Source organism: Odocoileus virginianus, chromosome 2 (assembly GCF_023699985.2).
Source record: "Odocoileus virginianus isolate 20LAN1187 ecotype Illinois chromosome 2, Ovbor_1.2, whole genome shotgun sequence".
In the NCBI taxonomy this organism is placed as follows: Eukaryota; Metazoa; Chordata; class Mammalia; order Artiodactyla; family Cervidae; genus Odocoileus; species Odocoileus virginianus.
In genome coordinates this window covers 68,293,290-68,320,335 of record NC_069675.1, presented here as the reverse complement: position 1 = coordinate 68,320,335, position 27,046 = coordinate 68,293,290, and the positions used below count along the sequence as shown (strand labels likewise).

Sequence of the window (27,046 nt, the reverse complement as noted above, 5' to 3'; positions counted from 1 at the left end):
GATGGAACTGGGCCCCCTGAACTGGCAGCATGGAGTCTTAGCCACTGGACCACCAGGGAAGTCCTCAGATACCATTCTTTGAGTGCTTATAAGACAAATAGTGCACTAAGCATCTTATGACTGCTAAGTCACTTAATCCTTACAATAACCCCAAGACAATGTTATTATTTTCATCTCCATTTCACAGATAAGAAGTATGAGAATTAGATTAAAAAACATACCCAAGTTCACCCAGTAAAAGACGGCAGAGCCAGAATTCAAACCAAGGTTGGTCTGACTCCAAAACCCATATAAGATATTATGTACAAATGTATTCAATGTCTCTTGGAATTATTTATATTTCATGTTTTTATGATTTCTCACATAATTTTTGGTAGCTGTACTTTTAAAGAACATTGGAATTTTGCAAGCTGAACGAAGACGGTAAGGTGGGAAAACCAAATAATGGTGTTCTTTTCCTTGGAGTTCAGAAAGAATTAAGTTGATGGATCAAAGAAGAAATCCAGTGATATTTAGGAAGTGATGAAAACTAAGTTATAACAACAACAAAAAGTTACAAGCATATCTCAGAGATATTTCTGATTCAGATCCCAACCAGCACAATAAAACAAATATTTCAATAAAGTGAGTCACATGAATTTTTATTTCCCAGTGCATGTAAGTTACCTTTATATTATACTGTAGTCTCAAGAGCATTACATCTAAAAAAAACAACATACCTACCCTAGTTAAAAATACTTCATTGCTAAAAAATGCTAACCATCATCTGAGCCTTCAGCGAGTCATAAGCTTTTAGCTGGTAGAGTGTCCTGTCTCGATGTTGATGGCTGCTGACTGATCAGGGTGAGATAGCTGTGGCAATTTCTTAAACTAGGACAACAATAAAGTTTGCCACATCAATTGACTCTTCCTTTCATGAACGATTTCTCTTTACAGTGTGCAGTGCTGTCTGATAGCATTTTACCCTTAGCAGAACTTCTCTCAAATTTTGAGTCAATCCTTTCAAACCCTGCTGCTACTTTACCAACTAAGTCTATATAATATTCTAACCCCTTTGTTATTGTTTAAACAATCTTCATAGCATCTTTACCAGGAGTAGATTCCATCTCATGAAACCACTTTCTTTGCTCATCCACAAGCAGCAGCTCCTCATCTGTTCAAATTCTGTCATGAGATTGCAGCAATTCAGTCATATTTCAGGCTCCATTTCTAATTCTAGTTCTTTTTCTATTTCTACCACATCTGCAGTTACTTCCTCCATTGAAGTCTTAAACCCTCAAAGTCATTCGTTAGGTTTGGAATCAACTTCTTCCAAACTCCTGTTAATATTAATATTTTGACCTCTTCCTATGAATCACAAATGTTCTTAACAGCATCTAGAATGGTGAATCCTTTCCAGAAGATTTTAAATTAACTTTGCCCAAATTCATGAGAGGAGTCACTCTGGCAGGTTTAGCCTCATGGAATGTATTACTTAAATAATCAGATGTAAAAGTTGAGATTACTCCTTGATTCACAGGCTGCAGAATGGATGCTGTGTTAGCCGGCATCTCAAAACATTAATCTCATTGTAAACAACATTAACCTCAGTGGACATATTCATCAGAGCTCTTGGGTGACCAGGTACACTGTCAATGAACACTAATATTTTGAAAGGATTTTTTCTTTTTTTTTCCCCCTGAGCAGTAGGTCTCAATAGTGAGCTTAAATAAATGTTGCAGACAGATGTGCTGATATCCAGGCTTTGTTGTTCCATTTACAGAGCACAGGCAGAGTAGATTTAGCCTAATTCTTAAAAGACCTAGGATTTTCAGAACGGTACATAAGCACTGGCTTCAACTTTGAGTGGCCAGATGCATTAGCCCCTAACAAGAAAGTCAGCCTGTCCTTTGAAGCCAGGCATTGACTTCTCTCTAGCTATGCAAGTGCTAGATGGTATCTATCTTCTAATATGCAGCTCCTTTGTCTGCTCTGACAATCTTCTGTTTAGTGTAGCCACCTTCTTATGATCTTAGCTAGATCTTCTGGATAACCTGCTGCAGCCTCTACATCAGCACTTGCTGCTTCACCTTGCACTTTGATGTTATGGAGATGGCTTCTTTCCTTAAATATCATGAACCAACCTCTCTGTTGGCTTCAAATGTTCCTTCTGCAGCTTCCTCACCTCTCTCAGCCTTCACAGGATTGAAAAGATTAGGGCCTTGCTCTGGATTAGGTTTTGGTTTAAGGAAATATTGTAATTGGTTTGATCTTCCATCCAGACCACTAAAATTTTCTCCATATCAGCAATAAGACTGTTTTGCTTTCTTACTATTTTATGTGTTTACAAGAGTGAACTTTTAATTTCCTTCAAGAACTCTTCCTTGGCAGTCAAAACTTGGGTAACTCTTTGACACAAGAGGACCATCTTTCAACCTCTCTCTGCTTTAGATATGCCTTCCTCACTTAGCTTAATCATTTCCAGCTTTTGATTGGAGCATGAAATATGAGAGAGAGGTGTGCGACCCTTTCACTTGAACATTTGGAGGCCACTGTAGGGTTATTAATTGGCCTAATTTCAATACTGTTGGTTGTCTCAGGAAACAGGGAGGTGTGAGGAGAGGGAGAGAGATGGGGGAATGGCCGGTCAGTGGAGCAGTCAGAACACACAAAACATTTATCAAGTTTGAAGTCTTATATGACATGATTCAGCAGCTCAAAACAATTACAATATCAACAGCAAAGATCCCTGATCACAGATCACAGTAACAAATACAACAATAGTGTAAGAGTTACGAAAATGTGACACAGAGACATTAAGTATGCACATGCTGCTGAAAAAACGGCATTGACAGACTCTCTCCATGCAAGGTTGGTATAAAATTTCCATTTGTGAAAAACATATCTGTGAAGCACAATAAAATGATGTTATACCTGTACTGAAGAACTGCTTATAATCTTTATCAAGCCTGAAGGACTTCAGAGTTGAATTTCTTTAAGAGTTTTGGCAGAGTACAGTTGACCCTTGGACAACTAGCTTGAACTGTGTGGGTCCACTTATAGTCAGATTTTTTTCCACTAAATACGCACTATTGTGCCACATGACCTGTGGCTGGTTGAATCCACGTATGTGGAACCATAGATATGGGGGGGGGGGGGCGGTGACTTAATCCCTGCATTATTCAAGAGTCAACTGTACTTATTTGCAAACAGGTAACTGAAAATTTAGATTTGTTATTTCTCACTTGAAAAATGAAGATTCCTAATTCAGAAAAAATCAATATTATTGCTATCACAGTCTATGGATTATATAGCATTTTAAACCAGTGGTAAAGCTCCAGATGTAAAATATAATATGTAAAAGGTTTTTAAAAACTGCTGCACAAATTACTTTCTGCAATATTATAGAAGAATTGCATTAGAAAAAAATTTTGGCCACAGAGGAAAAGCCAGTATCTAAAATGTGATATATTTGGGAAACAAACTAAAAACAAAACAAAACACCTCCAAGCCCCAAAACACCCAAACCCCAAACAAAACCGCCAAGTTTTGTTTAGAAAGCAAATCGACCGTATACATACAAAGATCATTTATACTTGCCTGCCTTCTGCAGATATACAAGAAATGCCCCAAGTCAAGCTAGTATTATAAAAACTGTGAAGAAAGTAAAGTAAGATAGATGGAGATATTTAAAGTGCTCACATGAAGATTTTAAGAAGATAATCAGTTGTCATAAGAACTTTGCACAATTCAAAGAAATCCTCCCCATGACCTTTGTTGTATGACCTTATTATACAACGAAAGGGTAACTCATCACCATGTGGAGAATACTAACAAGTGATTAAAATTATACTCAATGAGGCAGATTCTGAGGTAGTATTCTTGCGTGGGAAATCTCATGGACAGATTTGAGGTAGTATTCTTGCATGGGAAATCTCATGGACAGAGAAGTTGGCGGGCCACAGTCCATGGGGTCACAAAAGAGGTGGACATGACTGAGCAACTGCACATAACTATGGAAGAAATACATTGGAATCATCTCAGACCTGTGGGATACTCAGTTCAACTGTCAGCACACATTAATTATGTTACTATATTCCAGGCTCTGTCCGGAGGTTCTGGGGACATCCACACCCCGTCCTCACCGAGCTTACAGTCCAGTGCTAACACTGTAAGCTCACTGTCACAATGGAGGAAGATCCAGCCACTTAACTAGGAGGTGACTATCCTGAGCAGAACTCATGTAATTCAAGAACTGATATCCATTTTGTCACTGTTCTGTGACACAGTGTGTCAGGAGTTAACACTCTGTATTATCACAGCTGAGAGACTGTATAACCACGTATTTGCTGTTGTTTAGTTGTTAGGTTGTGTCTGACTCTTTGTGACCCCACGGACTGCAGCACGCCAGGCTCCTCTGTCCATGAGATTTCCCATAACCATGTATGGTGCCACTTAAAAACTGATGTGCTCATCTGTGCCAAGGATGACTCCCCAGGGTCAGGAATAACTCTACTCCCATTCTCTCAAAGGGTAATTTCTCCAAAAAATTGAGTTGTTTTGCCACATTCACACAACTTCACAGTTCCTGATTTTATTGATTAATTGCTAATCTCTACCTTGGTGGCACATTAAAAATCTATGGTGGTAGGATGGGAGGGAGAAGGGAGGCTGAAGAGGGAGGGGACATATATATAATTATGGCTGATTCATGTTGTTGTATAGCAGAAACCAACACAACATTGTAAAGCAATTATCTTCCAATTAAAAAATAAAAACATATGTTTTCTCTCTGCAAAAAAAAAAAAAAAGTAAGATAACTGGGCTTTCCTAGTAGCTCAGACAGTAAAGCATACACCTGCAATGCAGGAGACCTGGGTTCGATCCCTGGGTCGGGAAGACCCCCTGGAGAAGGAAATGGCAACCCACTCAAGTATTCTTATCTGGAGAATCCCCATGGACAGAGGAACCTGGTGGGCTACAATCCATGGGGTCACAAAGATAATTGTAAAGGTGAATACTTTAGTTATTAAATACTTCTCTATCTTTGTTGATCACATTAAAAAAAATCTATGGGAGGAATTTATTTAAAAAAATATTGATGACTGGGCCCTATCCCTGGAAGTCTAGTTTAATTGATTCTAAGGGCAGCCAGTGTCGAGACCTTTTTCTTCTTCATTTCCATAGTGTCTTGTGCCAGTCAATTTGACTTATGTCAATTTTTTAGCTCTACTTTCACTTTTACTCTGTTAGTTCCTTTGCTAGAGAAAGAACTCTCTTTCATACTAGACTCCTCACAACTTTTTTTTTTCCCTCTGAACACTCTCATTTAAAATCTCAAAGGGAGGGCAACAGAATAATGGGCAAAAGACACATCGACAGGCAATTCTCGAAAGAAGAAATACAAGTCAACAAACATCTGAGAAAAAACTCAATCTCACTAGTAGTAAAACAAGAGAACATTTATCACCTTTCAAACCAGCAGTGTGTTGGTTAGTTTTCTAGGAAATAGGTGTTTCTCACATTGCTGGTGGGAGTGTATTTCAGAACACTTTTCTATGAAGGCAAATTGGCAATATATTATACAAAAATGTTATTTCCCTTGATCTAGAGATTCTATATCTAGGAATTTTCCTAAGGAAAAGGAAACAAGTCCAAAAGATAAGAGTTCAAAGAAATTTATCAAAGCAAATAGATCAACTTACAGATATAAATTTAGGACACTCTATCTTCAAGTAATACAGTGGTGAAACCATGCTGTTGCTTAGCGTGGGGTTAGTGGAGAAGGTGTGAGGTTTACTGAGCTCATCTTCTGCACAGACACCCCCTCCCCCACCAAGCATATACTTATTACATGTATGCATGCACAAGGGAGATACATAATTGCATAAGAGGGATCACTAGGCAGGACCTGCCTCTTGAGAAACCTGTATACAGGTCAGTAAGCAACAGTTACAACTGGACATGGAACAACAGACTGGTTCCAAATAGGAAAAGGAGTATGTCAAGGCTGTATCTTGTCACCCTGCTTATTTAACTTGTATGCAGAGTACGTCATGAGAAACGCTGGGCTGGATGAAGCACAAGCTGGAATCAAGATTGCCGGGAAAAATATCAATAACCTCAGATATGCAGATAACACCACCTTTATGGGAGAAAGTGAAGAAGAGCCTCTTGAAGAAAGTGAAAGAGGAGAGTGAAAAAGTTGGCTTAAAGCTCAACATTCAGAAAACTAAGATCATGGCATCCGGTCCCATCACTTCATGGCAAATAGATGGGGAAATAGTGGAAGCAGTGGCTGACTCTATTTTTCTGGGATCCAAAATCACTGCAGATGGTGATTGCAGCCATGAAATTAAAAGATGCTTGCTACTTGGAAGGAAAGTTATGGCCAACCTAGACAGCATATTAAAAAGCAGAGACATTACTTTGTCAACAAAGGTCTGTCTAGTCAAGGCTATGGTTTTTCCAGTGTTCATGTATGGATGTGAGAGTTGGACTATGAAGAAAGCTGAGTGCTGAAGAATTGATGCTTTTGAACTGTGGTGTTGGAGAAGACTCTTGAGAGTCCCTTGGACTGCAAGGAGATCCAACCAGTCCATCCTAAAGGAGATCAGTCTCGAGTGTTCACTGGAAGGACTGATGTTGAAGCTGAAACTCCAATACTTTGGCCACCTGATGGGAAGAGCTGACTCATCTGAAAACACCCTGATGCTGGGAAAGATTGAGGGCAGGAGGAAAAGGGGATGACAGAGGATGAGATGGTTGGATGGCATCACTGACTCAATGAACATGAGTTTGGGTAAACTCCGGGAGTTGGTGATGGACAGGGAGGCCTGGAGTGCTGCAGCTCATGGGGTTGCAAAGAGTTGGACACGACTGAGAGACTGAACTGAACTGAACTATGTAGGAGCTAAAAAATAACAGACAAAAGAAAAAAATCTTACCCAGGTTTTATAAACTGGAATAGAAAAAGGAGGCTTAAACAGGTAAGATGAAAAGTGGGCAGTTTAAAAAGAAATGGAAGATAGGAAAGGAAAAGTACAATTGCTACGGAAAATAATATGATGGTTTCTCAAAAAATTAAACAGAATTACCATATGATCCAGTACTTCCAGATACGTACCCAAAAGAACTGAAAACAAGGACTTGGAACAAATATTATACAGCCATGTTTCATAGTAGTATTATTTACAGTAGCAAAACTGGAAGCAATGCAGTGTCCATCGATGGATGAATGGATAAACAAAATGTGGTGTCTACACACTGGAATAGTATTCAGCCTTACAAAGGAAGGAAATTCTGATACATGCTAAAACGTAGATAAACCTTAAAGATATCACGCTAAGTGAAATACTAAGTGAAATAAGTCAGTCACAAAACGACAAATACTGTATGATTCCACTTACATGAGGTACACAGAAACGTCAAATTCATAAAGAAAAGTAGGATGGTGGTTGCCAGGGGCTGGGCGGGGAGGGGTGATGGAGTTATTATTTAAATGAGGTCAAAGTTTAGGTTTGGGAAGATGAACAGTTTTTAATTATGGACCTTCTCAGTGAGTGGTTCTCAACCCTGATACATATTAAAATTGTCAGAAAGTAATACAAAAAAACCCAAGGGGGATGCTCTGTCTAGCTGGAGGAAATCGACCAAGTAGGGCGGGTCGATTTTTAAACCATTTTAAAATTTTCCCTGCTGCAGCTAGGATGACAAAGACTGCTGTAGGCCAGAGGAAATAAAATATTGTGATTTTTCTATAACTTAAAAAAATAAGTCCTGGAGATGGATGGTGATGATGGCTGAATGTACTTGATACCACTGAACTGTACACTTAAAGTGGTTAAAATAATTTTATGTCTAGGGTATTTTACCATAATTTAAAAAATCTGAAGGAAAAAAAACCCTCTAAAGGACAATATTAAGCCCTTTGATACAGGTAATTGCATTATTTGCTTTTTCTTCCTTGCAAGGAAACTGTTCCCTAGTAGCATTTTGAATTCCTTCTTATCTCTTGCAAATATATGTCAAACTGCTGAAATGCTACTCTAACCTTCACAATAATGTGTTAGTATCTGAGAGTCAAGAGAGGTAAATTTTAATCCAGGCTCCAACCTTTACGGGTTGGGGCCAGATCACTGAAGTCTTCCCAAGTTCGAATTGTTTCCAATAATTAAAATGAACAGGGTGGCAGACAAAAAAGAACTGGACTCAAAGTCTCTAGTTTCATGGTATTTAAGTTTCCAAACCACACTTTTGCTACATTACAGATATCTTTGTTACATGGGTAGTTGAGTTTGTATAGTTTCTGTGTTAAAGTATTGGTATATTTACTATCTTAGTTTTATTATCTCCAATAAGCAGTTGTGAATTTCCTGAGCCAACTTTGTCATTAATTTCTCCATTATAAGTATAAAAGCACATCAGTGTTTTTTCTTAAATCTCAAAGCCAAATTTAGGATTCATTCCCTCTCACCACCACCCCCCCACCCCGTTCCCCCCAACTCCCCACCACCAGGGGATTTGACTGCCTTATAGTTACTTGATAACATTTATTTTGATTTTTTAAGGAGTAGAATGTTTTTCCCTGCTAAAAAGCATGAAACATAGAATTCTTTCTTTCCACAAAGTGTGATTATTTCTAAGAACTCCACTTTCCAGGTCTTGTCGCAGAAGCTTGACTCATGCCCATTTTACTTAATAGATGTTTTGAAATCTTTTACTCCCTAAAGCTGAGCGCTGAAAAATTGATGCTTTTGAACTGTGGTGTTGGAGAAGACTCTTGAGAGTCCCTTGGACTGCAAGGAGATCCATCCAGTCCATCCTAAAGGAAATCAGTCCCGAGTGTTCATTAGGAAGACTGATGCTGAAGCTGAAACTCCAGTACTTTGGCCACCTCATGCGAAGAGTTGCCTCATTGGAAAAGACCCTGATGGTGGGAGGGATTGGGGGCAGGAGGAGAAGGGGACGACACAGGATGAGATGGCTGGATGGCATCACCGACTCGATGGACGTGAGTTTGAGTAAGCTCTGGGAGTTGGTGATGGACAGGGAGGCCTGGCATGCTGTGATTCATGGGGTTGCAAAGAGTCGGACACAACTGAGCGACTGAACTAACCTGAACTGAATTGAACTCCCCAAATATTTAACTTTTTTCCTCTTCTTTACTTTTCACTACTGTCTTAGTTAAGGCCCCTATCAACTTTTGTGAAGATCACTGATTTCCCTTGGGTCTGTCTTCAAGGACAATATCTTTGATGACTTCCAAACATTGCCTTCTTTTACATCTGCCTTTGGCACTGAGAGCTGTGGCACTGAGCAAGCTAAGTGAAAGGCAAACCTGACCATGTCATTTCTATTTTGAATCCTTCCCTGGCTCTCAGAGCCTACAAAATAAGACCCAAGCACCTCAGCATGGCTGATGGGGCCTTTCATTGAAACCTTTTATCTGATGCTCAGTGTACAGTGAACAGATAGTGGTTGCTGTCCCTGGCACAACCATGCATACCCACAGCCATGACTTCACTCCTGTATGATCATCCCAACTGGCGAGGATGTTCTCCCTTTTCAAGAGGTGGCTGGGGAGGCATCTCATCCAGGAACATTACTTTGTGCTCCCACAGAACCTGCAGGTACTGAGCATATCATACTACAATGATCTGCGTCTGTGTCTGCCTACTTCTTTGGTCTTTAAGTTCCTCAGGAACTTGTTACACTATGGCCATGTTACGCCAATTGCAGTATCCCCAGCACTTAGCACAGTCTCACCATTTCAATATTAAATATAAGTAATCAAAATACTGGAGCAGATTCATCACAAAGCCCACCTCATCATGCTCTCCCCACCATGCAGACACTAGGGCATGAAGAGCTGGCCAAGGAATGGATCGCCAAGTGAAAGTCGCCTAGTCGTGTCCGACTCTTTGCGACCTCATGGTCGCAAGGAATTCTGACCATACAGTCCATGGAATTCTCTTGGCCAGAATACTGGAGTGGGTAGCCTTTCCATTCTCCAGGGGATCTTCCCGTCCCAGGGGTCAAATCCAGGTCTCCTGCATTGTAGGTGGATTCTTTACCAGCTGAGCCACAAGGGAAGCCCAAGAATACTGAGGTGGGTAGCCTGTCCCTTCTCCCTGGGATCTTCCCGTCCCAGGAATCAAACCAGGGTCTCCTGCATTGCAAACAATGAGCTTGCAGGAAAACTTTAACAACTGAGTTACCAGGGAAATCCCAGAGTATAATAATACCAAGCAATAGGTGCTCTTTCTTTGTCACACGCAATTTACCTTTTAACATGTATTTTCTTTGAAGGGACCAAAATTCGCAAATTTCCCATGCATAATTGCTTTTGAATTTACAGAATTCAGTTGACAGAAACATGTTCAATGAAATATTAACTGAAAAACTGATTTGTAACTGATAAGCAACTTTCAAGGCCAATTTAAGGAGCAGAAAGAATAATGATGATATTTTTCTCATATTGGGAACGCATGACACTTCTTGGACCAGCATTACTTTGGCTTTTACTTTCCTGAAAATGTGACTGCTAGGGAGATCTTTCTGTTCTAAATACGACAACTAAAGAAGCTTTTGTGGAAGGCAGGTTGCTGCTGCCGCCGCTGCTGCTGCTAAGTCGCTTCAGTCGTGTACGACTCTGTGCAACCCCATAGGTGGCAGCCCACCAGGCTCCCCCGTCCCTGGGATTCTCCAGGCAAGAACACTAGAGTGGGAAGGTAGGTTAGAAGGTACTATAATTTGCCAAACACATATAACCTTTTCTAGGTATAATATAAAATTTTGGCCTTTTTTTTTTTTTTGTAATTGAGGTCCAGCATTTCATTCACTTTGGATCTAAAAAGCTTCTAAATTCACTTCTGCCACCATCCAATTAAAATCTTTTGAGAATTAAGCAATCATTTCCTGACTTGCCAAGGATTAAATTTAGATGCTTGGTTGAACATGAGCCTTATCTCTCCAGCCATCACTTTTAATTGGAGCATGTAAAAGGATAACATAGGGTTTTAGTTGACATCATAGTCTATTACCATGGAAATGTAAACATGGGTTTGTATTAAACTTGTCTCCAAGCAAGTTTTAGGGGTACAGAGAGACTGGGAGACAGGAGATAAATTATGTAAAACAGATCCTCTGAATGTTGGAGTGCCCCAGGAGCACAGACCGGGGTGATCTCATTTTGTCTCATGGCTTTAAATACCATCTATACACTGATGACTCTCAAATTTATATCTCCAGCTCGATCTTTCCTCTGAACTCCAAACTCATATATCTGTCTTCTTGACCGCTTCAGCTGGATGTCTGACAGGCACCTCAAGTCTCACACATCGGGCCTGAGCTGCTAATACTGCCCTCTCCCTATGCAATTTGCTCTATCACCATCTCAGCACATGTCAGTTTCCCCTTACACTTGCAGAGGGCATAGAACCGGGGGTAATCCTTGACCTGTCTCGTATTCCTCCACAAATCCTGCCAGCTCTACCTTTAAAATATAATCAGAAGATGCTCACTTCTCCCTACTTGCACTGTTCAAACTACCCTCATTTCTTGCCTGGACTATTGTTAATTAACTCTGAACTGGTCTCCCCGTTTCTGTTCTTTTGGGTCATATCATGTCACTTGTCTGCTCAAACCCTCCAATGGCTTTTCGCTTCATCCAGGGTAGGAACCACTGGCCTTTAACCATCAATTATCTTCTCCTCTCCCTTATTTTCTTCTTCAGCTACCCTGGACTCCTGGTAGTTCACTGATCCCACGAAGTGTGCTCCTGCCTCTGGGCCTTTTCATATGCTCTTCTGGTGATATGTATGGCTTGCTTCCTTTCTTTCGGTAGGCCTTTACTCAAATCACTTTCTCGTTGAGGCTGTCTATGGCTAATGATCTAAAATTACTATTTCCACTCCGGTTTCATGCTTTATTTTCCTCCTTAGCATGTGAATTTTACATATTTCTACCGATATTGTTTGTTTCTGCCACTAGAATGTAAGCTCCAAGTGGCTGGGACCTTTGGCTGTGTTTTTCATCTCTGTATCCTCTGCCCTTAGGGAAGTGCAGAGGCACATGGTATAAAACCAATAAATATTCACTGAGTGAATAATTTAAAAAAATGGGTGATACATGTCATAAGAAATAAAGACTAGTGAAGCATGATTAACTAGTGTCTAAAAAAATTCATCTGTTATTGGGTTTTCATGGGAATCTGTCTTTGGAGGAGCTCTGACTTAATTTTCCACAAGAACAGACTTGATTTCTCTTATCTTTGCAATTTGGAACTTCAGAGATGATTGTTCAAGAAGGAAGAGAATAATTAAATAAATACAGGTGGGTAGTAAATAATGTTCATTGTTTGCCATGTTGGATGAGCTAATGATTTTTAAAAATTATTAGCACACAGAGCTTACTATTCATAGTGGACTGAAATTAGAAATGAAAAAAGCTGCTCAATGATTGCATTAGCAGTGTCTGGCACACAGTAATGTAATATATAAAGTGAGTTAGACTTGGATACTATCCAAGAGGGCTTAGTTACTGAAGTAGTTTCATTTCTAAAGTGATTCTACAGTATAGGCATGGGTGTCCAGGTTGGTTATGGTTAAGCTTAGACAGAAACAGTAATGGAGATCCTATCTTTAGACCTGAAAATGATAAATCTTTAGTTGTTATTCCTTGCCAACTTACAAAGTAAACACTTAATGAATGCACAGATTATAAGCCCTTAAATGAACTGTAGATGAAAAGGGCAATAAATATGTGCCAGAGTTAGTGATACAATGATATAATGGAAAGATAAAGGTTGAGAAACCTGGGTTCCCACTGGGCTCTATGATTTGGGGTGAGTCACCTAACCTCTCTTAATTACCTCATCTGTAAAATGTGGAGGATGGACTGATAGGCTTCAGTGGTTCTCCAAGCTCTAAGTATTATAAGATTTTTTGACTTTAACCACTGTGGTAGGCAGAACTATGTCCCACCCCCACCTGAAGAATGTCTACATCCTAATCCCCAGGACTTGTGAATATGTTATGTTATATGGCAAGGGGGAATTAAGGCTGCTAATAAGCTACCTTAAAATAAGTAGATTATTCTGAATTACCCATTTGGGCCCAATGAAATCACAAGGGTACTTAAAATGCAGAAGATGGAGGCAGAAGAGTGAGTGTGAGAGTGACGCTATGTGAGAAGGACTTCACTCGATTTGGACATGGATGGGGAAACAATGGAAACAGTGAGAGACTTTTATTTTGGGGGGCTCCAAAATCACTGCAGATGGTGATTGCAGCCATGAAATTAAGAGACGCTTGCTCCTTGGAAGAAAAACTATGACCACCAGCATAGACAGCATATTAAAAAGCAGAGACATTACTTTGCCAACAAAGGTCCGTCTGGTCAAAGCAATGGTTTTTCCAGTAGTCTTATATGGATGTGAGAGCTGGACATAAAGAAAGCTGAGCACCGAAGAATTGATGCTTTTGAAGTGTAGTGTTGGAGAAGACTCTTGAGAGTCTTCAAGGAGACCCAACCAGTTAATCCTAAAGGAAATCAGTCCTGAATATTCACTGGAAGGACTGATGCTGAAGCTGAAACTCCAATACTTTGGCTACCTGATGCGAAGAACTAACTCATTGGAAAAGACCCTGATGCTGGGCAAGATTGAAGGCAGGAGGAGAAAGGGACAACAGAGGATGAGATGGCTGGATGGCATCACCAACTCAATGGACAAGGTTTGGGAGCTGGCAATGGGCAGGAAAGCCTGGTGTGCTGCAGTCCATGGGGTCGCAAAGAGTCAGACATGACTGAGTGACTGAGCCAGTCGCTGAATTGAAGAGGCCATAAGCCAGAATGTGAGCAGCCTCTAGAAGCTAGAAAAGGCAAGAAAACAGATTTCCCTTAGAGCCTCCATAAAGGAATGCAGTTTTACAAAAGACTTGATTTTAGCCCAGTTAGACCTGTATCAGACTTCTGGACTTTTAGAATTATCAGTATTCAGTTTGTATTGTTTAAGTCATTAGGTTTTTGGTAATTTGTATGGAAGGGATAGAAAAATAATACAAGCAAAGTTGGACCCAAGTTTATTACAGATGCAGGCTTTTAAATAAAAATCCTATACTGAGGTATTCTGTAAAGATCTTCAGAGGTAGCAATAATCAGAAACCATGGGAAGCTTGTTAGAAAAATTGTGGGAGAGTGTATGTGTATGTGCATGTGCATGCTCGCGCTAAGTCACTTGAGACTTATGTGTCAGACATTTTGTGACCCCATGGACTATAGCCGGCAGGCTTCTCTGTCCATGGGCTTCTCCATCCATGGGCTTCTCCAGGCAAGAATACTGGACTGGGTTGCCATGCCCTCCTCCAGAGGATCTTCTTGACCCAGGGGCTGAACCCTCATCTCTTACATCTCTTGCACTGGAAGGCAGGTTCTTTACCACCAGCACCACCTGGGAAATTTACTAGTGATTCATGTGAAGACTAGAAATCTGGGTATCTTATAAAGAAAAGAAAACGTTATGAGAAGAGAGATCAAAGATTTTCCACAATGTAAGAGTTCACCTATAAGTACAGTGAAGGACTGGGATAAATAATCTCTAAATTTCTCTAGCTCTGAAATAAGCTTTTAAATCCTGACAGATGCTAACATGGGCATTTGAGACCCTCCCCTCCCCAAAGTTTGAAGACTATTCATTTTAGAAAGTAACTATAATTATGTTTAATGTGTAATAGTCAAGCTTCACAGAAAGCTCTACTTAGTTTAATAAGGAGGGGGCTCTGAATTTTAACCCTGATATTCTTACTCAGGTTGAGTGCATGGGGAAATTGTTCAGCTTTCCTTCTCTTCTGTTACTTCCCCTATAGAAGTATGGTAAAATTTCAGCTAGATGGATTTTCTAAAGAATGAATTATTTCAGATGTCTCAAGGTTTAGTCCTTTGTGTACTAACTACATTTTAAATATATTTGATGGAACTCTTTACTTTTACCTAAGGTAAAACTCATGCCCCATTTTTATATACAATTTAATGATTACCATAGTCCCTTCTCTTGAAGAGTCATGACTAATAACATCAATCACTAGAGTGAGCTGTCGGACAGCAATGCTCTAGACAGCAGTTGGCAAACTATGGCCTGCAGGCTGTTTGTAAGGTGTAGTTTTTTATATTCTGTACATGTTAAAAATAAGGTGGGGTGGGGGGCTGGCTATGTGACCTTAGACCCTATGTGGCTCAAAAAGTCTAAAATAAATATTATCTGCCTCTTTGCAGAAAGGTTTGCTGACTCCAGCTCTAGAGAAAGATGTGTAGGCCTCTTCATCAAATGTCCAAAACTAGACTGAACTTTGTTATGTCACTAAACAAAGCCCATTCATCTTGGCACAAGGTAGCTCAAGTATTCGTGGAAAAATAAAGGCTCTGGGCAGTTTTTTTTTCCTCTTTTTTTGGCTGAGCTGCACAACTTGTGGGATGTTTAGTTTCTGAACAAGGACTCCAACCCCAGGCCCACATCAGTGAAAATGCAAGAGTTCTGTCCACTGGAGTGCCAGGGAATTCTCCAGGATCTTGGCATTTAAAATTCTTCTGTTGCTTGTTACACGCTCCTCACTTTCAGGGATTTTTTGTAATTTCTACCTGCCCCTTGCAGTCTCTCCCCCTTTCTAATCTCAGTCTGGAAATTTGATAACCTAGTTTATAAACATTATAAACAATGGAAGATTTAGTCAGTTATGTGAAGACCCTAAAACTAGTTTTTAAGTAGATCACAGGTGGTTTAGTGCAGGGATTTGGTGACTAATTTTGCTGGTCCCGAGGTCTTTTTATTTATTTTTAGGTTCTCAGCTGTCCTTTGAAAAGGCAAGGTGGCAGGACAGATAAGGTCTTACTGTAGTGTGATCATTTTTTATTTTTACAATATAAAAATAGCAGTATATCTGAAAAGCCACTCACCAAAAAATTAAACTCAAGCAATCTAAATGGTAGGATTTTCTTGGAACATGTTTTTTTTTTCCTTTAAAATAAATAAACATTACTTTTACAATAAAAAAGGCGATTTCACTTAAAAGAAAAGATATCTTGGAAAGATCTCTCCATCCAATCTCACTGCCCTAACTCAACTATTTTCATCTAGCATATTTTGTTTATTCAATCACTTTTTTAAATGGTTGTATATACTGGGTTTTTAACTTGATTCACATTTGGTTTGCCATAGGTAACCTATGGTTACTCTAACACTGAAAAATAAGCTGTAAATATGAAATGCAAGAAAGCTGACAATCAATATGGTGAAAGATGACCGCCTAAAATTTTGGCCTCGGCTCCACCCATTTTCTACACATTCACAGCTCAAAACATTTTCCTCCATTTAGTGTTGAAAACAACCCTGTTAAGTGGGCACATTCTCAGAGGTAAAATGACTCGGCTAAAGTCACTCGGCTAGCCAGGGAACAGGTTTAGCATCCTAGTCAAGAAAACAGGAGCAGGTCTTTGGAGGCGCTGCTAGTTAAAGGACAGCTTTCACTACACGCTGGCTTTTAAGTTCCCTCATCTGACAATGACCTCTACAAACTCAAACCTGCCTCTTCTACCCTATCGAGGCATGCGCAGCGGGCTGGGGAAATCTGTGGGTTAGTCGCTCAGTTGTGTCCGAGTCTTTGTGACCCCATAGACCGTAGCTCGCCAGGCTCCTCTGTCTATGCAATTCTCCAGGCAAGAATACTGGAGTGGGTAGCCATTCCTTTCTCCTGGGGATCTTCCCGATCAAGGGATCGAATCCGGGTCTCCCGCACTGCGGGCAGATTCTTTACAGACTGAGTAGCTCCCATCCAAAGTCAACACTCCATCCCCAAAGCCCTAGGGCCAAGGCAGAGAGAAGAGAGCACAGTCCGCCCCTCGCTGGAGGCGCAGCCTCTGCACGCTGGTCCCGAACTAACCTGACCAGGTCGGTCATGCAGGAGCCCACCACCACCACCGCCGCCTCCGCCACCTTCTCCTGCCACTGCCTCCCAGGGTCCCCAGACGCGGCCATTGCTCAGAGTCGGCAGTGTCCAAACTGGAGGCTGCCCTTTAACCTTTGCCCCACCCCGTAGCCAGGGACGCTGCTCCCACGTTCCCTAACGACGTGGGCCTTCCGGACGCCCGGTGGGTCGCCCACCTGGATGCCCGAAATAACCCCATTCACCAACTGTCCCTAGTTCCTCCAGGAATTGTCTTCCTGCACAGCCTCTCGCAGCAGAGGCATCCTACGAGTTCCAGACTCCGCGCAGCTCGCCGCGCCAAGAGGTAGGCGCGGAGGCAGGAACTTTCAGGCACTCGGGGGACGCCCTTCCGAGAGCCCGGCCTGGCGCGGCCGGGGACGCGCACGCCGCCCGGCTCCAGGGCCGCCGAGGGGGCGGGGCGGGGCGGGACGTCCGGGGACGCGCACGCATCCGGCCCGCGGTGCGCGCGCAGGTTGGTGCGTCGGTCGGGGGCGCGCTCGGGTAACCTGTACCCCACGTAGTCGCCGGTTACCGATCCGACTTAAGTTCCAGGTACCTGGACTGGGGCTGGTGCGGGGAGGTTGGATCCCGAGTTGCACAGGTGGCGCTGAGGACCGTGGTTTTACATATGCCCAGGGCTCGCCTTCTCTTCCTATAGAGAAGGCCCCTGTCCCAAAGATGCCCTACTCATTCCCATCACGCTGGTCCCCTCAAGAACAAGCCCCCAAGGCCAGAGGCTGCTCTCTCTCCACACCTAGCCCGCCCCCGGTCCCTGATTAAGCTCAAGACTCTTTGCTTTTTCCTTTCTGATTAGGGGATCATACAGTTTGGGAGAAGGTGTCCCCTTTTAGAGCGGTGTGGTCATTCTTTGGGTTCGAGCTGATTGTTTTTCTTGAATGCTGCCCCTTGGAGAAATTACTTCCCTTGTGTACTTCCCTCGTGCGCCGTATGACGTCGACGTGACGCAGCAGGACGCCACCCCTTTCCGTTCCATGACGTAAGCTGGGCACGTGTTTCCGTGTTTGTCATCCCATCTTAATTGCGAGAAGGTAGATGATGCTTTAGACGTGTTTGTATTCCCCAGACTGCCCATCGAAGTACCTCATGTGACCCTATCTTGAGGCAGCAAAGCTCTGTAAATTGTAAAGCTCTGTAAATTGTATTTCTGCATTTCCTTCTGTATATTACACGTCAAAATCAGGAAATAGAAATTTCGCAACTAGCTTTCAAGGGAAAACGGGCCACAGTAAATTTTTGCCTATCTGGGATTGATTATTGTGCTTTTTTGTGTAAAAAGTACTACTGGGAGATCATCCCCCATCTGTGTACCCCGCTCAGAAGCCAAAGAACTGTCATTTTTAGCTATTCGGTGACCTCCGAATTTGGAGTCAGGTCCCCCCCCCCCCACCCCTTGTCTAGAGAAATCACAGCAGCTGTGCTTGTAACATTTTAATGCTGCATAAAATCTTGCACTGTCAAAAGATTGTATTATGGCTGTTCAGGAAACAAAGACAAATTCATTCCTTCAGGTGTCATTCTAAGGTCATGACAGTTGCTGAATTGGATGGGTTGTTGTCACCTTAAGTATAGTTTGGTTTCTGGAGCAGGTTTGTTCCCCCTAGCATTTTACTTAGTGAATCACTTAGGCCAGCTTCAGCATTAGGCCAACATTAGTCTAATTTGTTTCTAGTTGTCAAGCAACCGTTAGTCTAAATTCATGACTGTTTTGTTCGTTTTACTAGATGTATGCTTTAAAAAAAACAAATTCACTTTGATGCTTTTCTCTTTGGTGTTTATTTGAGAAGAAGATAGGTATAGTGGACTTTGAGGGAGATCTGGATTTGAATTCCAATGCTTCTGCTTGCTAGGTTTGTGACTTTGAGTGAGTTACTTAGTCTTGCTCAACATTAGTTTTCTTATCTTTGAAATGGGAACAGTAATATTAAACAGAGGATGAGGTAGTTGTTGAGAAGTAAATGAAATTGAAGCTAGAGATGGGTAATATAGTGCCTGATATTCAGTAGATTTTGAGAATGTATTGGTTCTGTTTCCGTTTTTCATAGAAATGAGAGATGAAATAATAATAGGTATTGTGGGAAAATACATAGAAGAATAATTTTGTAGTGTAGGTAAGGTCCTTTTGCTTTTTTCCAAAATGAGTATTTCTCTTTTGCATATGATCTAGATAAGCATCCTTTCAAGAACTGTGACATCAGTGAGCAGAAATAAAAGTGGAAATGTTGCAGAAATAGGAAAAAAATAGACTTCAAAGTGATAATATGGTCTAGTATACTGTTCAAAGACAAATTATAAAAGTTATCTATGTCATCTGTAAAATGGGAATTCTAATATATGGCTTACCATCCAGAATTGTGGAGGTCAAGTGCACTAATGTTTATGGAAGCTCTTTATAAGTGATAAAATATTATAAATGTACTTGATTTTTATGACTGATAATACAGTGCATTAGATGTTTATTCTTATTTTGTGATGACATGTTGGAATGGTGGTGGGAAGCCATCTGTTAAGTGGTTAGAAGAGGACCTTGTTTTATATTTGTAGAAAAGATGATTTGAATACTAAAGTATCAAGCTTTTTCTACTTCAGAGGTACTTTTGGGTGTCAGCAGTATGTAGGGTCACAGTGGGTTTTTTTTTTTGTTATTATTTGTTTTTATGATTGCTATTTATTTTTTTGCCCTTTATTACTACTCTGAAATGTTTAAAATGGGTACTAGTTTTCAGCATTTAGCAGGGAGCTGTAAATCCTCATATGGCATAGTATATGGAAACCAGAATGAGCACATCATTTACTTGCAACCGTAACTTGCAGGAAATTAATTTACTTTTGATGTGGGATTATCCTTTCAGATTGAGGAAGAAAATGATCATTTAAATTGACTTATTCACCTCTGAAAGTGGAGGCTTTCATTTAGAAATCTATTAAGAGGAATTCATGTATTCTCTCCTCCAGCCCCATGGGTTTCCAAGTAATTTAGAGATGATTTATTGGTTTTACTTTTGTATTTTCAAGTTTAAGAATTTCTTAGTGCCTTAGAATCAAAAACTTTTGGATCTATGATAGTTTGCGCTGCTTAGTATCTGGATAGGTGTGTGTTTTCATGATTTAATGGTTACATAGATTTTTGCTACATCTCAGATATGCTATTTTCTACCAGATTTTTTGAGGGCATAATATCTTTTCTTCATACCCAAATATTTCTCTAGTTCTTGTCTCCTTATTCGTCTTTATTAAAAGATGCTTCTTGGTGCTTATGGTGTATTAGATACTTCTGTTAAACACTGGAGAGTCAAGACAGTTCTGCAGGGAAGAGATCAGTAAGCAGGTAATTATACTGTGGAGGGGAAATAAGAAAGAGGTGTACCAGTAAACACACCTACAAGTAAATAACTTGTAAGTAATAATTGCAAGTAGGTTTGCTTCTTCTGAAATTTTGCAGTTTTATCAGTCAAGTTCTTACTCTTTGTGGGGACACAGAGTGGGGGGGGGGGGGGACTCCTAACCTAGCAGTGTGTGTGTTTTGTGTGTTGGGGGAGAAGATTGTCAGTAAACCCTTCTTGAGAAGGAAGGACCTGCCAGTTGTAAGACAGAGTAGGGCAGCTTTTAAGTAGAGTGTGGCAGCATAGAAACTGGCTTTGAAAAGGGGGAGGCAATTAGATTTCAAGGGGTTGCTGCTCCTCCTGAAAAGTCTGTGTCTTGAGTAGGTGAGCAATAGTGAGATAGGCTTTTGGAGGGTCACTGCAAGAGGCTGCCATAAGACAGGAGATGAGGTATCAAGCAGGAGACACTTCTGTGTACTGTGCCAGTTTCCAGGAAGATTGTTATATCTAACAATTTGGATATTCTGATTTGGATATTCTGATCATCATTCTTTCCTTCTTCTTTCAGGGGCAATTTGCAAGGCAAGTTAAAATGTCTCCAGAAGTGGCCTTGAACCGAATTTCTCCAATGCTCTCCCCGTTCATATCTAGCGTGGTCCGTAATGGGAAAGTGGGACTGGATGCTACAAACTGTTTGAGGATAACTGACTTGAAATCGGGGTATGTACCAGAACCAATTCATCCATTTCCTCATAACAGACCTTTCTCACCAGGCTTGTAAAAGTTGAACACCACAGAAATTCATCAAGTCATGCCCTTATCATGTGTTCAATTGGTTTTGTCCAGTTCTTGACATTTTATGTTTTAGGTTATTTAGTTGTGCTGTGGGCCATTGCTTCATGATCAGAATGGTGTGTGTGTGTGTGTGTGTGTGTGTGTGTGTGTGTGTGTGTATGATTAAGGCATACCTCTTTGTTAACAGTGTGCTATGTGGTTTTTAGCTAGTGTGTTTTTCATCATTGACTTGTTTTCTTGTTCTGTGTTCTGCAATTCAGTATGCACTGTAAGAGTTGGGATTTGAGATTGTGAATCTGACATTATTAGATAGTCTCTCCTAATAGGAAAATTATAATTGGTAGCCCAAAATGAGTCATTTTTCACAATGAAGTTGAAACAGTAATATTTCATGCCTAAAAATGTTGCATTAAAAAAACTCAACTTTTTATTTTGAAATAGATTTACTTAAAGAATAAGTGCAAAAATGCTACAGAAAATTAATGCTGTTACATGCTGATAATTGTTCTATAAGTCTTATTTGAATTTTACCAGTTTTCCTGTTAATGTCGTTTTTTAGTCCAGAATCCAATCCATGATACAGATTGCATTTAGTTGTCATGTCTTCCTTATCTTCCAAATCTGTGACAGTTCTTGTCTTTCATTGTCTTCCATGGTTTTGAAGCTTTTAAAGGTAGCATTGGTTAGTTACTTTGTAAAATATTGCTCAATGTGGGTTTGTCTAATATTTTTCCTTTATCAGAGTGAGAACTACTCACTCTGATACCCGCCCTCGTTGTTACAGAAGGGATGTATGATTTTCAGTACATCATTAAGGTTGTGTGTATCAGGTTTTGCCACTGTGAAACTGATTTTCCCTTTGTAATTAGTAAGTACATTGTGCAGTGTGTTTGACATTGTGCAGATATTCTGTTTCTCATCTTACTTTTGTCCATTAATTTCAACCTCCATTAATGGTTCTTGCCTACAATAATTGTTACTGTGGTTCTTGGATAAGAGTGATTTTTAATTTCCCTTTTCTTCCTACACTTAGTCATTTAATTCTTCTATAAAGAAGCATTACCCCTTCCCTGCCAATTATTTATTTGTTTATTTATATCATTATGAATTTTGAGGAATTTATTTTATTTGAGTTGTAATCCTCAATGAACTGTGTTCACATTTTATTTTTTTGCTCAGTTGTTCTAGCCTTTATCATTGGGAGCTCTGTCAAGTTGTCTTTTGAGCATATCCCTATCATTTTTCAAACATTTTCTTTCTAGAGATACTACATTCTTGATTAGTTCTTCTTTTAAAAGCTCTTTTATTTTTACTTTCTACAAATCTTGCTATTTTCTGACTAAGCTGAAGACCTGGATAAAACTGGTAAGATAGAGAAGAATAGGTTAGTTGGACATTTCGTTGGAATGGTAGGATGCTTTTTAAGTAATCATTGGGTATGGGTTTCTTTTTGAGGTGATGAAAATGTTCTAAAATTAGTGGTAATGGTTACACGACTCTCTAAATATACTAAAAATGACTGATTTGTGCACCTGTAAAGGTGAATTTTATGGTTTGTGAATTCTCTCTCATTAAAGTTGTCACTAAAAAGACAAACCTGTGTACCCAGGTTATTTACTGGCTTGAATGGACAGGACATGGAAAAATATCTTCCTTCTCCAGTTTGTCACAAATACTCTCCTCAGAGATATTGAAGACGTGATAGGACTGATGGCAGAGGACTGGGAACTGGTTTATGTAAGATGATGTAAACACATAAACCTGAACTTCTTACACTTTTGTTGGTATCCTGAGAGAACAGTTGGATTCATCCAGATAAAGTCACTTTACTTCTTCTTTGTAGACTTCCTCTTGGGTGCTCCCAAATTCCTGAATGTTTAGTTGAGTGTTCAGGTGCAAATAGTGGATCTGATGATTAATTTGAAATGAATCGACTAGACCTGGCCCTGTCTGGACTAACTCTGTGAAAAATACTGGAAAGGGTGTTTAATGACTTGTAGTATTTATGGAGTTTACTTTAGATTTAGAAAAGAAATAAAATTATCTCTACCTACATTAACAAACCCGCTACAGATAAAATGATGTGAAAAGCCTCATTAATCTAGAGCATTATTGATGCCTTTTGTGTAGTATTTAACTGAAAGATTCATGAAAGTTCTTTTGAAGCTCATTAACAATTCTTTCCTCAGTGTTTCAACCAAAGTATGAATTCCAGAAGTTTCTATAGCAAAACAATGACAGAGTTAGAGAAAATAATTTTTTTTTTTTTGGTGTGTTGCTTTTGGCTTTTCCCTTTCTTTTAGACCAGCAGCCATCTGGTGGCTCAAACAAATGGTAAAGAATCTACCTGCAATGCAGGCGATCTGGGTTCAATCCTTGTGTCTGGAAGATCCCCCGGAAAAGAAGATGGCTGCTTCCTCCAGTATTCTTGCCTGGAGAATTCCATAGACAGAGGAGCCTGGAGGGCTAGAGTCCATGGGGTCACAAAGAGTCGGACATGACTGAGTGACAGACACTTTCACTTTTTAGTCCGTTATGAGAATTGGGATCCATGTTTGGAATTTCTCTTAACTCAAATGTTTAAAATGAGGAGACTGATTTTTATAGATCACAGGAGCCAGTATTGTTACCATATATAGCTACTTGTCCTTGAAGAGATGAGGTACCAGGGTTTCTGTATTCTAGGTCTGACTCACAGAAGGACTAGATAGGCAAGAACCTATGCAAAGTAAGTTGTTTTTTTTAAATAGCAATTCACTTTTATTTCTCTTATGGCAACTAAATCTCTCTAACTTATGTAAGATTATGTGTGTTTCCAAACTCCATTGCTAGGCTGTCAGTATCAAGGACAGGATTCTTGTTTAAAATGTTTTTATGCCTCTGTATAAAAACAAAAAATATTTTTATGCCTTGAGAAATCTGTATGCAGATCAGGAAGCAACAGTTAGAACTGGACGTGAAGCAACAGACTGGTTCCAAATAGGAAAAGGAGTACGTCAAGGCTGTGTATTGTCACCCTGCTTATTTAACTTATATGCAGAGTACATCATGAGAAACACTGGGCTGGAAGAAGCACAAGCTGGAATCAAGATTGCCGGGAAAAATATCAATAACCTCAGATATGCAGATGACACCACCCTTATGGCAGAAAGTGAGGAAGAACTAGAGAGCCTCTTGATGAAAGTGAAGGAGGAGAGTGAAAAAGTTGGCTTAAAGCTCAACATTCAGAAAACTAAGATCATGGCATCTGGTCCTATCACTTCATGGCAAATACATGGGGAAACAGTGGAAACCATGAGAGACTTTATTTTTCTGGGCTTCAAAAATCACTGCAGATGGTGATTGCAGGCATGAAATTAAAACACGCTTACTACTTGGAAGGAAAGTTATGACCAACCTAGACAGCATATTAAAAAGCAGAGACATTACTTTGTCAAAAAAGGTCCGTCTACTCAAGGCTATGGTTTTTCCAGTGGTCATGTGTGGATGTGAGAGTTGGACTATAAACAAAGCTGAGCACAGAAGAATTGATGCTTTTGAACTGTGGTGTTGGAGAAGACTCTTGAGAGTCCCTTGGACTGCAAGGAGATCCAACCAGTCCATCCTACAGGAGATCAGTCCTGGGTGTTCATTGGAAGGACTGATGTTGCAGCTGAAACTCCAATACTTTGGCCACCTGATGGGAAGAGCTGACTCATTTGAAAAGACCCTGATGTTGGGAAAGATTGAGGGCAGGAGAAAGGGACGACAGAGGATGAGATGGTTGGATGGCATCCCCGACTCAATGGACATGGGTTTGGGTGGACTCCGGGAGTTGGTGATGGACAGGGAGGCCTGACGTGCTGCAGTTCGTGGGGTTGCAAAGAGTCAGACACAACTGAGCGACTGAACTGAACTGAACTGAATGCCTCTGTAAGTTCTACCATGGTGTCTTTCTAATGTAGTAAGTAAAGGTTGAATGAATGAATGCATTAGCTGTTTTCCCAGAGAAGTTGCTCTGTTTGGGGATCAGAGTAGTTTGGACTTGGGATTCAGAGCATGTTTGTTGGTCTGAGAGTTGATCGCTTAAATTCTGTTATGCATAATCCTTTTAAATGACATTCCCTGACAAATGAGTTGGTTTTAGAGCTTACAGTCAAGTGTGTTACAGTACTGGGCTTACTCTTCTAGGTGAAATTTATATTGAGACCTGGAGGGGCTGAATTTTTAATGTTAGGGAATTATTCCATGAGCCTACTGAACGTTTATTAGCTCTCTACCCTATGTTAATTTGATCACAAGCATGTGTTATTTGTAAGATGCCATATTTCGTCTTTTTTTAGTGATTTACTAATCTCAAAGATGTCTAAGTGTTCCACATCCTGGAATGATGCCTGAGAGGAAAGCAGGGGAGGACTCACTGCAACCTGTGGCAGCTGAGCCTTAATATCTTTTTTCAGCACATCACAGTGACTCAACCTTACTGGCACATGGCTGTGTTTGGGGCATCTGCTATGACATCTCATCCACCCACAACTACCTGTTGCATTTTTTGGGTCCATGTTCTGAATTTCATTACTTAGTTAAAATAGATACTCAGTGTAGTTGATTACTAAATGGAACAGTTTTGAAAGATGAGTGCTGTTGGCTTTGAAGACTCATCTCAGATTGGCTGCTTTAGTCTCTGGCTGGCAGGCTGAGCCTCTGTCTTCAGCCTCGTGTCTAGAAGGGAGTTGCTGCCCTGAGAAAGTGTTAGTTGCTCAGTCGTGTCTAACTCTTTGCGACCTCCAGGTTCCTCTGTTCATGGAATTCTCCAGGCAAGAATACTGAAGTGGGTAGCCATTCCCTCCTCCAGGGGATCTTGCCAACCCAGGGATTGAACCCAGTTCTCCTGCATTGCAGGCAGATTCTTTACCATCTGAGCCACCAGGGAAGCTTCCCTGAGAGGCAATAGTTTAATTTTGAAGATGGGCAACTTTTAACGATTTAACTATCTAGCTGTTTACTTGGTCTATCCATTTTACTTTTTCATACTCTTCTGTGATCTTTTTCCTTTTTCCCTGAGCATATTTTTATACTTTATTCATCATGTGTAAGTGTATCCCTAAATAATATGTAGTATTGTTTTACATGTTTAAAAAGTTTATGCAAATGATACCATACTGGATGTATTCTTCTGCAGCTTGCTTGTTTTGCTTAGTATTAAATTAATCAGATTTATTGATAATTATATTTAACAGTTCTCATTCTTTCATTGCACTGCTGTATCATATTCCATTATCTGAATATGCCTCCCATTTTTTTTCTTTTTTTCATTTATTTTTATTAGTTGGAGGCTAATTACTTTACAGTATTGTAGTGGTTTTTGTCATACATTGACATGAATTAGCCATGGATTTACATGTATTCCCCATCCCGATCCCCCCTCCCACCTCCCTCTCCACCCAATCCCTCTGGGTCTTCCCAGTGCACCAGGTCCGAGCACCTGTCTCATGCATCCAACCTGGGCTGGTGATCTGTTTCACCCTAGATAATATACATGTTTCGATGCTGTTCTCTATGCCTCCCGTTTTTAAATTCACTCTCATGCTGACTAACTTGTATGTTATATTAAATTTCTTTTGACAAAGCAAGCCGCCACAAACATTGTCCCACCTTTGCTCAAGAAGATATTTTGAGATTATTTTCTGGGGCAAAGGTTTTTGAATTGGGTATGTTTACCCACTTTTGGTTGTAAAATCAGTGGAATGAGTCACCCCAACATTTGAAAACTGAATGAGAAGAGAATGGAACTATCAGAATGTGTCACACTTAATAAGAATAAGCTCCTTTTTGTGAATTTTCCTTTGAGTTGTATGCTTGAACTGGGTCACAGTATAAAATGTGTGTGATGATCAAAAAAGTTTGAAAGCTACCCCTTTAGGGTATATTCCTAGAAATGGAATCGCCAACTTTTAGGGTATATGGTATTTT

The 27,046-nt window shown here is 40.3% G+C and overlaps 2 protein-coding genes across 6 annotated transcripts in view; one reads left to right on the top strand and one right to left on the bottom strand.

Moving 5' to 3' along the window:
• Nucleotides 1-17,049, bottom strand: part of RBKS (ribokinase) — a 131,083-nt gene extending 114,034 nt beyond the window's left edge. Inside the window, exon 1 of one of the 3 annotated variants that reach the window (XM_070449965.1) lies at nt 16,914-17,049. In XM_070449965.1, the coding sequence (XP_070306066.1) occupies nt 16,914-17,008 (95 nt within the window). In that variant the 5' untranslated portion in view covers nt 17,009-17,049. The remainder of the gene's footprint in view (nt 1-16,913) is intronic. The other 2 variants (XM_070449971.1, XM_020886285.2) reach the window with 2 other exon arrangements.
• Nucleotides 17,050-17,238: 189 nt separating this feature from the next.
• The window catches only part of BABAM2 (BRISC and BRCA1 A complex member 2), a 401,404-nt gene continuing 391,596 nt past the window's right edge, over nt 17,239-27,046 (top strand). The window contains exons 1-2 of one of the 3 annotated variants that reach the window (XM_070449954.1): nt 17,239-17,262; nt 20,868-21,019. In XM_070449954.1, coding sequence (XP_070306055.1) covers nt 20,892-21,019 — 128 coding nt within the window. In that variant the 5' untranslated portion in view covers nt 17,239-17,262; nt 20,868-20,891. Of the gene's footprint in view, nt 17,263-17,401; nt 17,511-17,797; nt 17,956-20,867; nt 21,020-27,046 lie in introns of those variants that run through there. The other 2 variants (XM_020886284.2, XM_070449953.1) reach the window with 2 other exon arrangements.